Source organism: Acyrthosiphon pisum, chromosome A1, assembly GCF_005508785.2.
Source record: "Acyrthosiphon pisum isolate AL4f chromosome A1, pea_aphid_22Mar2018_4r6ur, whole genome shotgun sequence".
NCBI classification, from domain to species: domain Eukaryota; kingdom Metazoa; phylum Arthropoda; class Insecta; order Hemiptera; family Aphididae; genus Acyrthosiphon; species Acyrthosiphon pisum.
The window spans coordinates 61,609,063-61,623,061 of record NC_042494.1 but is presented as its reverse complement, the minus strand read 5'-3'; the positions used below and the strand labels follow the sequence as shown (position 1 = coordinate 61,623,061).

The 13,999-nt window shown below is 28.0% G+C and overlaps 1 protein-coding gene across 1 annotated transcript; it reads left to right on the top strand.

The window, feature by feature from the left end:
* Nucleotides 1-568: 568 nt before the first annotated feature.
* LOC115033528 lies at nt 569-8,406 on the top strand. The gene is made up of 3 exons (XM_029486247.1): nt 569-736; nt 3,238-4,361; nt 7,200-8,406. Exons 1-3 carry the CDS (start codon nt 572-574, stop codon nt 8,404-8,406), a joined length of 2,496 nt encoding a protein of 831 aa, XP_029342107.1. The 5' UTR covers nt 569-571.
* The last annotated feature ends 5,593 nt before the right edge of the window (nt 8,407-13,999 follow it).

Genomic DNA, 13,999 nt, shown 5'->3' with positions numbered 1-13,999 from the left:
TGAGCATAACTATTTATAGATTTCTTTATTTATGTAGATGATGGTTTTCGTGGGGTGGGGGCCGGAGGGTTATTGTGAAATATGCTTTACGGAAAATTCGGTGCGTTGATCGTTAGCGGTCAACAAACAAACACGTCTGTTGTGTACTTGTGTCTTACAGCCGTACATTTACTAGCGTAATATTAGTATTTTACACCATTTTCGAATCACCCGTGTGGCCGTGTATTTAACTTAGCAATCCTTTTTACTTTTTAAAATATATTTAAATATTTTACAGGTAATATTACCACGGGAATTGGACGGATTGGTGATATACTACGGGTAATTATTTAACATAATATAATATACCTACACATTAATTATTTGTTTTCGCAATTTGTTCTCCTAATTATACTTATTTATTTTATATAAACACTTTTTTTCCTGCAAAGGTCTCTTATATTAATTTACTTTCACACATTTAAATTTTAGATTTTTTACCACAAAGCCAATTCATTTTTTTATAAGTATATTATCTTATTTCTATATTATAGGTACTAATTTTTTTATACTTATATGTTTAAGCATTAAAATGTCAAAAATAAACCTTCAAAAGCTGATTGCCGTTTTGAAAGAAAATGGATGTACTCCTTGTCAGTGGAAAAATGTAAAATCTGGTGATGATATCATCATTAAGTCTTGCAAAGCATGTTTTAATCAGAATACATGTTTGAAAAATCGATTAAGGATTAGACGAGTAAGTCGACAACACTTAATGAGTAACTTTAGTATTGTACCTACATATTATTATACTGTATTTATAATTTAAGTGTATAAAAACACAATTGCATGCAACAGCATGCTTCAATGTTAGGTACTTCAATACTTTGGTTTGTTAGCAGGGAGCTGGGTATAGCTGGGACAAATTACAATATTATATGTTTATATTATAGTGTATTAAGTCATGTCGTAAGTTGTTACGTATTAACATGCGTATTGTATATTTGTATAATATTATATTGTACTATATTTTGTACTCAATGTTATTACACATGACATAATAAACTTTATTTTAATATCATGGTATTACACCCGTTGCCAGATAATTTGAGCCGGCGGCGGAATTTTAATATTAGAATATTATCAGAATATTTGATTTTAACGTAAAATCAGTTTTAAAATGTTGTGTGACAATATTGTTGGTTTATTGATATATTTTTGGTAACAACGTTCAAGCACGAAAAACTCTTGGTTTTTCGTTATCGCGCCGCCGCCGCTGGCTCAATTTATCTGGTAACGACTGTACGTATAATGTATAAACTATATGTTGCCGGGAAAGTCCTAGCGGTATCTTGTCTAATTTTATATTTTAGTTTCGATATACTGTTATTTTTGTATTTGATTATCCGTATATGAAATCAGAAATTGCCTATATTATATTTTGTTATACATGACGAGTTCACATTTCTGCAGAGCGAAGCGATGAATGTATTGATTTTTTTTTTTGTGTCTGTCGCCACCTTTTAGGACAGTAAAAATGCTTTGATTTTCTTCAATAGTACCTTTTCTGATAGGAAAGTGAATCTAGTTGGTACTTTGGGGGGTCAAAAGTATAAATTTCCCTTGTAGTTTTCATAAGAGCCGTGAAAAACAAATGAAAAATTGAGGAAAAAACGTGAATTTTTACGCAAACCCGATTTTCGACAAAATCCCAATAACGGATTAGGTTATAATAATATTATGTAAATAGGTTAGGTTAGGTACTTATTTAGTATTAATTATAAGTATTTGAATTGGTTATAATTAATACTAATGCTATTTGTTAAGGAAACATACGAATTTAATATTTAGCATAATTATTATTGAAAAATGTAATAGTCGTCACTACTGATGCAACTAGGAAATTTTTATTTACATTAATTGTATTGTGATAAAAATATAAAATAGCAATACTTGCGAATGCCACTTATATACTAGGTACCGGACAAATATTAAAAATATAATGATTAACACTTATTAATTATATTTAAATTAATATAATCAATTTGTGCGGTTTAATTTTAATAATGCATTTATGCTATAGCCTATAAAATATATTCAAAATCCAATGAATATTTCTAATTTTTACTCGTCCTAAGTAAAAAAAAAGAGTTCTATCAAAAAATACACTTTAATTTTTAAATTATAGAAATTTCTTAAATATAAAATTTCTGAATTCTAGTCTGAACATCACTAGTCGTGACTCATAATAATTAAATAATCTAAGGTTATTAATTATTAGTTATTACCGACTTCTATCGCCAAAAAAGTCAGAAAAAAATTCCGTTTTAATTTATTTTGGAAAATAAATCAGACCACAAAATTACTAAACGGAAACAAAATCGTTTCTATTTTGTTTTTCATAAAAAAATTCTTCTTCAAGACATTTTTAAAATCATTTAAAATTATATTTAATATAATTTTAAATGAATAGGTAATCCTGAAAATAACTTTTTATTAATAATGTAGACTATTAATTATTATTGATATAAGAAAAAAGTAGGTAATATAATTTAAAACTTTATTTTGTTTAATAGGATGTCAGCGCACTATGTTTTCTCTCTCTGGCCAATGCGCGACATGAACAAACCGCATTTACGCAGAATCATTTTTTCTATGTTTATAAGTAACCTTTAAGGTTACCTATAAGTACCAATTTATGCTGTCATCGATTTATTAAATGTTGGTTATTTCATATTTTATCTTTATGATGGTAATGTTTACATTATGTGACACTGCTGTGTCTAAACATTTTAAGGTTTACCTAGGTATACCGTATACAGTGATAAATCAATTTGTATTATAACTGCTAGAATTTGGAAGTATTATCACGACAACGGCATCGCGTTCCACAATTCAATATATCCGTTATTTAATATTTTATATATTAAATGTTCTGTTTGAGAATGTATTATTTATACATTTTTTAGTACCTATGTAGCTACACTTGTTTATTGGCAGTTTGAAGAGTCAAAAAAATGTAGCCACACAAGTCTGTACTCTGTGCTTATTTGAAACTGAGTTAAATCTCCCAAATTCCAACTTTGCAACATGCAAATTAACATGTACATTGTTTAGGGATAATTCCATAAATAATAAAATACTCAAATCCTAAATAGCTTAACTTCTTGGTAGGACTGTGATGGTGGCACTATGTCCACCATATTTTGTACATCAGTTTTAGTATATTATAATAATAAACACTATATTTGATTTCAGATACTAGTAGACAGGAGGAATGATATATTGAAATTATACAATCAGTTTGAACCAGAAAAAAAAAATTTCACTAACAAAGTGAGGGCAGTACTGAATGAGCTACCATTTGAAGTGAAGCGCATAGATTCTGAAATTGTAATTGAAATTTGCAAGAGGTTAGGACTAGTATGGAATGCCGATAAATGGAAAGTACAAGCATTGAAAAATCATGATAAAGTAAATTCAGCTTTGCGTCATATTTTTAAACAGGACAGTAAAAAGGTAAAAACACCAGTTGAAAAGGTAATGTTATATGAAAATATTGGGCAGGTGTCTGTTGGTGATGATTTTTTGTCAAGTTCTAGGTTAATGGAGACAAGTATAACAGTAAAGGAGATAACTGATCATGGATCTTTATTGTTGAAACCAAATCTCGAGGAGTCGATTGTTGATGAATTTATCACTCCTACAAAACGAAATGAAGTTATTGATATTGTGGAATGTGTTAATGATCAACTATTAACACACAATTGCAACAGCGATATTAAGGGAAAAATATCACAGGTGGAAAATTTAATTACAGATGAAAAAACTCCTAAAGAAAAGGTAATGTGTGGTTCCAATGCAGAACAGTTATCTGTTGTTGATGAAACTTTATACAATTTTAGGTTGATACAGAGAAATGAGGATATTATGGAAGTTGCATCTATCTATTCGTCCAGTGTAGAGAATATGTTAGACACTTCTAATGATACTGTATTGTTGGAACAAAGTCCTAAAGAGTCAAATTTTGTGTTTGTGACTCCTACTCAAAGAAATGTTGCAGGAACTCCTAGAAGAAAATTATTCCATGATAATATAACTGGAACTTCATTATTCGAATGTAATAGTTCAATTGATTTACTCAGAAACACTGGTAAAACAAGAGACAAATTTATTAGTCCGATAAAGAGTCCGTTAAAACGTTTAAATGATAGACATTTTAATAAAAGCCCTGGGGAGCTTTTACCACGAGGTTCTAAGAATGTGTCTCCTCTAAACATTAAAGGAGAATATTATGAATGTAACTTCAAAGAAGGGGACTTTATAATTCCAAAAGATGAATGGAATCATATATTTAAAGACGGAAAACTAAATATAAAAAGGTATACATAAACTTATTTAAATTTGCTTAATATATTTATATATATAGAACTACTTATACTGTATTTAATTTGTTTGATTTATTACTCTATTAATTTGTCTTAAAAAGTTGAACATTTAATTAACAATAGTTAAATTAAATCATCACAAAAATAATTTATATAGATATTGTTAGCTTATATAGTTTTATTTAATAAAAGTTATGACCTCTAATATACTAGTAATAAATATTCTAATAACTAACAACATAAATTTAATAAATAATAAAAAATCTTAAAAAAAATATTAATAATTAAAAATAATCTAAATATGATACGGAACACAATTAAATAACTTACAAAATATTATTCTTAAATACCTATTAAAAGAACAACAATAATAATATAAATAAAAATAAGCGAATTGTGTACTACAAGTAATAACAATAACATAATACTAAATAATATATGTTAATGATCAATATAAATTTCGGTGCTAGAATGAAAAGGTTGTTACACTGACACATTTATTGTCTCCATCTTACAAGTGCCTAACATAGCAAATTGTACGCTCAACAGATTACGTTTAGCTCTGTTAAAAAACTAGATTGAATTGATGTCTTATAAAATTTAAAGGTAATATTATCATCTAGAGCGTCTCATAGGGTTTTTATTATATTTTAATTTTAAAGCGAGTATAATTATTTGAAGATGTACAAACAATATACAATTTTAAAATACTCATAACTCGATTTAAAATTAAAAAACAACAAAAAGTCTATGAGATGTCCTAGGTACCTAATAATCTTACCTTTAAATTTTACAAGACATCAATTTATTCTAATTTTTAAACTAACAGATGTTAGGCTTAGGCACTTGTAAGATGGAGATAAAAAATGTGTCGGTGTAACGTCCACTTAAGTATTCATAGTATACCTTTATAAAATATTATTAAAAAGGTATAATCATAAACCATTTATCAAACGCCAAATTATTTAGACAGTATAAACTGAAATTTCTTGTTTGCATGAATTACTTATAATTATTAGAGAGATTATATTAGAGAAGACAATCATGAAAAATTGCAAAGGGGGGCAAGTTAATGAAAATAATTAACTCAAGTTAAGTTAAGAGGACACAATATCGATAAGTTAAAAGTTAACAGTTGATAAATTATTAATTTAACTCAATAAGATAAAAGTTAATATGGAAAAAAATATTAACTTCAAAATCAGTTTAAAAAAAGTTAATCTACATTTTTTAATTACCTAGTATGTTGATCGCATAAAGAGTGACAAAGTGTTATTTCTAATTTCCAAAATTATAATAAACAATTTTATTGAACTTTTGATGTAATGTACAGTGTAAATACCTATTTTACTTTACATGTTTATTAAATATTAAATTATACCAACACACCCTTATTAATAATTTAATAAATATAAATTTGTTTTATCAAATAGAAATTTAAATCCATATACTATTATGCCTATCTAATCTAATTAAATATATCCATTAACACGATTCTTTTATCATAAAAATAACAGAAATGTTTGTAATTTTTATAATATTATAGTATTGGATTATTTTTATTTTAGTATTAATATTTCAAGTATAACACCTTAACAACAAAAATTAAAAATAATATAACTTGATGGATTATTTTTAAATAAACTGAGCAAAGTTAAGTTAATTAACTTTCAATTAAACTAGTTAAGTTCATAAGTTAATAAGAAAATTAAATAACTAGTTAACTAACTTGGGGCAGTTTTGAAATTCTATTGTAAATAATTTAAGATTAATTAATCTAGAGGTATTTTCAATATATCATTTTTTTTTAGTTAAGGTTTGATTTATTCATTTTTGTTGCATTTGAAGCATAACAATTATTCCTTCTATTTTTTTTTTATTTTTTTTCTGCTCGCCCCATGTTGTACCGAATATTGACAACATGGGGCATTCATGTTTTTCTTATTTTATAATTTACTTAAACCAACTTGGGGCACTATTCTAAATTTTTAAAAAATTCTAGACAATGTTCTGAATTTAACAAATATACTTTGTACCTAGTGAGTATATATTAACATATTAACATATAAACATAATAATTACATTCTTGTTCTTAAAATTTTCACTAATTTTTCTCAGACTTTCACCCATCTGTACAAAATTAAAAATATAACTGTAGGTACTATTTAGACTAAATTGTATAAAGTTTAGTCTTGTTTAGATAGAATGGACTTGTTTAAATTTATCCTAATTATAACTTTGACCATGGATGAATAATAGTGGCCCAAGTTGGACTAAATAAGTAAATCGCAATGTACAGAAATGTGTGCATGATTATAATAATTTATAATATGGACTAGTAAATTTAACACATGTCTGAACATATTTTTTATTATCAATTTTTATATAAAACGTTTCATTCAATGAGTATTAGTGTAAGTTTTCGGACTTTTTAAAAACGATAGATACTAAACATAAGATGAATTAATAAAAATGAATACTTAAGTATCATATTTGATGCTGCATCACTACCAAAGTGATTTTAAATATTGTTAAGATAACAACAGAATATTTGCATCACATTAATTAATAATTGAGTTATGAAGGTAAAACTAAAAGATAATATTTTTGCCCCAAGTTAAACACGTGTCCCAAGTTGACGTTTTAACTTAACTTTAACTTTTTACATAGTTAATGCCCACCTTTGGAAAAGTGTACATAATTTAAGTAGATATGTAAATACAATTTATCAATAGTAAACTAAAAAATAATTGATTTTTATTTTAGTGTATTGTTATGTAAAATTATTAGCCTTTACTCAGTTAGTACAATTGTTTTATTGTAATATTTCAGGTATCCTGGTGTTATCAGGAAACATCTTCAAGAAGTGAATAACACTTGTATATTGTATATTAAAAAACTAGAATACATTAAGACTGAAAAATCAATGAAGCTGAAGATGTATTGTAAACATGGTGACTGTAAGAAGTTGAAACTACACATTTTGTGTACTGGTGAAGAAGCAGTTGTTGAAGTTTACAGTACGAGTAAAAACTTTAATCATAAACCAGATGCTCGATACACTACTCAAATTAGGGGAGCTGAGAGAAAAATTATTGCAGAAAAAATTAAAGAGAAAAGTGCTTTTAAGTATAGACAGGAATGTGTATTATCAGTTTCACCTGTTAAATTAATAAATTGTGGAAATTTGCAAACAATTAAATCTCCTTCGATGTTAAGGAAACTGAATAGTGAACAACAGTTAAAAGGGGATTTCAACCAAAATGATCACTTTGATGTAGTTTTAATGGCTAAAGAACATCCCTGGTTGAATATGAAAGTTCCCGAAAGTATAGAAGAGTCATTCAATGTAACATGGGCAAGCCAACAGCAGTTGGCAATAGTTCAAAATTTATTTAAACAAGGTGTGTTAACAACTATTCATGTGGATTCAACAGGATCAGTGGTTAGGCCCCCACAGAACTCAACAAAACGAACTATTTATTATTATGCTTGTGTAGTGCGTATAGGTAAAATTGAAACCGTATGCCCAATAACTGATATGGTCAGTGCAACGCATGATAGAGAAACTGTAACAGAATGGTTGAAATGTTTCAAAGATCTAATAATTGCAAAAGATCCAAGTATCTGGCCGCCTTTCAAAAATGTTGTAACTGATTTCAGTTGGGCTTTTATGCACGGCATTTCTAAAGCATGGAATGGTAAAGAAACAATATTTGAATACCTGGATATGTGTCACAGAATATTAACTGGAAGAGAAACATTGTCTTCTAGCACAGTAGTTATTACTTCTTGTACAAACCATTATGTTAAAAATATTCTGAACCATGTAAAACGGTATTATCCAGATGATGAAAAAACAGCGTTTTACATAGCCAGATGTGTTGGATTAGTGTTTGAAATGAACAATTATGAAGAAATCAAACATTGGTTTGAGTTGCTGTCAACTATGATCTTGTCAGACAAGTCAACAGAAACGTGTAAAGCAGCAAGTATGGAAATGAAATCATACCTACAAAAAAACCATGGATTAGGTTGAGTATGAAATTGAAAAGTTTGATGGCGATCAAAATTACTTTTGTGGTAAAACCACTGATACCTCAAATTATGCCGAACGAAAGAAATCTGCATTTTATTATGATTTTAAACAGATATTTGACAGTGTGAAAAAAGTAGTAAATATTCCCTCACAGGATCATAACCATCTAGATGTTAATAGTATGTATTCAGAAGAGTACTTGTTACATTTCCTTATTGAAAATGTGCCATACATACCTCTGTGGACAAAAGTTATGACTACTCTTATTCATCTGGAAGAACGCCAGAGTAATGCATCAGTAGAAAGTTGGTTTAATTTAGTGAAAAATCATATTTTAGCAGGCCAAAGAAGAATGAAATGTGGTAGGTTTATTGAAAATATAACCCAATATGAAGCTCAATGCTTTAGACAGGTTGAATTACAAATACCTAAACGTATATGTGCCATAAAAATAAAAGCTGATTGTGACGAGGACAACCTGCATTTAAATACTCCAGAAACTTGGAGGAAGAAAGGAAAACGTCCAGTGTTCTTGAGAAACAATAATAAAATCTTAGGCAAAAGTTGTGGTGAAAACCAACAAAATTGTTTGTCATTAAATATACAGAGCCAAGATAAAACACTACAACAGGGTGTTGTATTACATTCAAAAGGAGATGAGTTTAATAATGATCATCTCACTGTTGCAGTCAAACAGATCAACCAATTGTGCGCAGTTTGGATATAGGTGAGCAATTATTGATAACCTCAGTGACGTCAGTGATCACGATTGTCTATTAACAAGAGAAAATAGTTCAAGTCCAAGAGTCATTGAGAATATAAATAAAACTGTTGTCAATGCTTCACCTGTGACTTCGACTACCCAAATTCTATCAGACACTTATGGGCAGTTGTATGGGAATCGTCGACTGATAAGTCTCCAACAGGAAATTATAACTTATACCGTACAAACAAATTTGTGAAAGATCCAATGTACTATATGAAGTCTTATCGTGGAGTTGAGAAATATGTGGTATCGCAAATTTCTTTTGAAAACGAAGAGATAGAGATATCTTCTTTAGATTTTTTAAATTTAAACACTAAAGGCGATACTAGCATGCTTTGGTTACAGAATAAATAAATATGGTGTTTGTTACAGATATTTTTGGAGAGAAATTCAAGGTCTTGGATAACTAAAAAAATACAGCAGTTAGGCTGTGTGAGCCTAAATCAATCTTACTATATGTTCAATCTTGGTAAAAGTGTTGAAGATTCTACAGCTAGCAGACCAGAATGAATTGATTCATCGAGGTTATTAGTACCTTTACTGGAAAAAGACCATTGGACTTTGATCTATGTAGATTTTATAAAAAAAAACAGTAAGTTATTTAAATTCTATAGAAAGCGTGCATAAAAATACTGAGAAGAGAAATTACTGGAAGGACAGAGTTCTTAATGTCATATGTGGTGTGCCTAAAACATGGAAACCAAAGCAAAACGTAGGCGATATCAAAAAATGGAAAGATATGTTTGTCCAAATACCATATCAAGACGATGGGTTTAACTGTGGTGTATTTATGTTGTACTTTGCAAATCAATTAATGAATAATAAAAGAATAATTAATGTTTTTAATCCAAACAGTTATCGTTTAAACTTACAGGATTTGATACTATCAAGTTCAAAGTGTATGAAGAACATTTGCTTAATTTGTGGAAAAGACGAAGGTAGTTTTAAACAAAATTATAATTGTGAAATGGATAGTACAATGGTACAGTGTGGGTCTTGTACTAGATGGCTGCATATCTCATGTTTACCAGCAATGGAACAAAAAGAATTTGAAAACCCAGATTGGGTTTGTGGACTATGCTCAAATCAATGTCCTACTATCTAAAATAAATTCTTATAAATATAATTAATGTCTGTGTTATAACATTAATATGTTTTTTACATTAGTTTGGTGTATAATTTATTAGCAATCACATTTAAAGCGATGACTCTTTGATTTTTAAATTCCACTCAATTAGTATTGAGGAAATATGAGCATCAAGATTTATTCAAAAAATTATGTTTTAGTGATAACTCATGATTTTAAATTCCACTCAATAAGTTTTGAGGATATAACAATGTTATTAATTGTTAAAACTATTTTTATTTTAAATAGAAAATGACTAAAGTTGGGCAAAACTTTAAATTTGAAAAAAATTAGTAAAATTATCTATATTATCTCATATCAATTTTACATTATCACAATAATTATTTTTTTAATTAACTTATAGGTATTTAAAGTTCAAACTATTTTTGTTGGTTAGACTAATTAAAAATTGATTTGTCAAACTTTGAGTCACTTATACATATGAAAGAATTCATTCAAGCATTTACAATAACTCCACTCATTTAATTTTGAGGAAATGTAAAGCACTCATTTTCCATTTTATTTTCAGAAGAATATTTCTACAATGTACCTACTCTATAAGCAGTATAATAGCTAATAATAATTTGGAGAGTAACTCATAAAATGAGTTTGTCATGGAAAACTATTGGAATATAGTTGTAGTAATTCATAATGAAATTGCAAACACTTGTTTGTATATAAAATGTTTACTATGCATATTTTGTGTGTGTTATGTAGTTTAGCTGTAAACAAAAAAAGAATAGCGGGTTTTTAGGCCTACAGGGGATCTTTTTACCGCTTTAAAAAACTTAAAAGAAACGAATCTAAATGCAATACCTCATGGGTAGATTTGGAAATTTGCATTAATAAAAAATTGTTGGAACAAATAAGTACCTAATGGAAATTTTGAACCACAATATATCATATAGATTAAAGGTAGTATTTGTATTGTAATAAACAAGTATCAAAACTATAAAAGAGTAATCACAGTAGCAGTGGTGTTAATCATAAAAAAAAATTGGTGTTGCTCAAATAATTTTAGGTGACCTACTGACCTACCCCTCATAATACGGTTATACCGACCTATAAAATTTCCTATTTTTCTCCTATCAATACCCACCCACTCATTTTAATGTGTTGCCTGAGCAACACTTGGACCCTATGTTACACGCCACTGGACGGTAGTGTTAAGGTATAGTTTTAATTATATCAAAAATATGTGAAAATAATGATAATGTACCTAAACAATTTTAAACAGCAGTGTACATACGTTATGGTTGGTGGGAGGGGGTAAATATGTTAATAGGTATGTAGACAACACAAAAAAAAGTTATGAAAGGGGCACTTATATTTATTTAACATTGTGTTGATTAAATGTTAAATGATAAATATTTTAAACCCTTTGAACAATGAATCCCAATGTTACTTATGAAGAATTAATCAATAAAAATTAATTATATCATAACATGTTTTGGTTTTTAAATAAACAAATTGATGTAAATATTAATTGTACATTTTATTTTATTTACAATCATATTTGTATTATAAATGTATTTGCAAGTTGCAAGTTATTTTTGGTTAGGTAGGTATGTAATTTTTACAATAAATATAATACATCAATAAAATTATAAAACAACATAGGTAAAACTAAACAAATAATTATTTTAACCACATTACGTATGTAATGTACAATATGTAGGTACCTACCTATTACTTGAATAAATGGGAGCTTTTTGTTGTGATAATTCCATCTTCAGGTAATTTGTCTGTAAATATACATACGTCATACATACATACATACATACATACGTACATACAAACAATTGTATTTAATTTATTATAATATATTTTATTGTTATTTCGTGTTAATACAAAAAAATAATTACTGATTAATTATAATAATACAATAATAAAAAAAATTAGGCATTCCAAACTAATGATTTAAATAATTAAATAAGTATAAGAAATGGTTTGTCTCTGGACACTAAGGTTTGCAGAGGAAATGAAAGATTGATTTTTAAATATTAAGTTATTATCGTTTACATGGTACCTATGTATAAGTTAAAATATATAACTATAAATAATATTTTCAAATCATCAAAAACATCATGCAGTGATATTGACTACACATTATAATTAATTTATAATATAGGTGTTTTTGTTCTTTGGCGTCATTTATTTTGCAAATTCCACATCCATCACATGATTATAGGCCAGTGATGAATAAACTCAAACTCTTGTATGTAGCAGATAGAATAGTTGAATATAGTTTGGTATTTTTGCACGAGCTGATTGACGGACGTCTGGATGCTCCCTCTCCTAGCCCATTCATAACTAAATAAATATGGACATAAAACACTATAATATAATAATATACAGATTACAAAAAATTAATAACTGTCTTATTTTATAATTAACATATTTTTTGAAAAGGGTTGTTTTTACGAGTTAATTCTGATGGTGCAAAAAATAAATGTACGCAAATGATTATTTTAGAAGTTATAGCCTCCCAAAGTTAACGATTTTATGTTTATACGCGTGCGTGCAACACTACTATAATACCGCGAGGATATAATTACACCATCGTCCTTAACTCGTCAAAACAACCTTTTTCAAAAAAAAAGGTTAACTAGATTTATACCTAAAAGAGATATTCAGCTGATGCATTCAATTTTTATAATTAAATTGAATTTTAGTTGCCCCTAATAAATTTAGTAAATGCAACTTAATATAACTGGTATCAACCATTCTCTTATCAGTGGTTTAGGAGCTAACTATGACGGAGCTATCTTCACAGACATACGCGCACCGACGGTGTTAGGAGATAAAAAAACAAGCGTCTAGAGACGGAGAATCCGAACGGCTGTAAGGTGGCTGACTCTGTTATCATGATCAGCTATCACTGATTTTATTATCAGTTATCACACTATACAATTTAATCACTTATGTATTTTAATTTTCAAATAATTGCAGAGCACTATGATAATATTATGTCGTTTCTTTCGTATTTACTCAGAATTATTTTTTATTTTTTTTACAGGTATTTAAGTAATCTTAGAGTAAAATCAACCATCACGAAAAAGAAAGAGAATAATATTTTAGAGGGAATAACATATCGATTTTATATTTTATTGTTATTTGACTTTGTATTCGACTTTCAAAATAAACAAAAATCAAATGATACCTAATACTCATGTTTTTTTAATTATAACTTACAGTAGTATCTATATACCTGACGCTGATATTTTTTGACTTATTACTTATAAATTGTAACAACATGTATCATGACGTAAACATAATATTGTGTTCATATTTATATATTTAATTCATTGTACTAAAACCAATTCTAAGTGAAGTTGATCTGCCCAGGGACGGATTAGAATTTCGGACCAGCCCGGGAAAATACTTTTTCACCGGACCACTATTTATTGGGAGATTGGGGGCAATCGGCAAGTGTACCATATTGAAGATAGTAATTTTTTTTAGTATTTTAAAGGGTATAGTCTACTGTAATCAGTGTTATTGTAAAATCAACCTTTAACAATAAAATGTAATAATAAAAAGGTGGGTAAGTGGATGTCGCTCTACTGTACAGTAGGTTACAAGTGGGTCACTGTATAATGGATAGTATTAAATTTGAATTCAATGATATAATATCACTGTATAAAAAAAACGATTCTGAGCGGAGACGGTATGTCAGTCTAGGTATAAGGTATCTTATA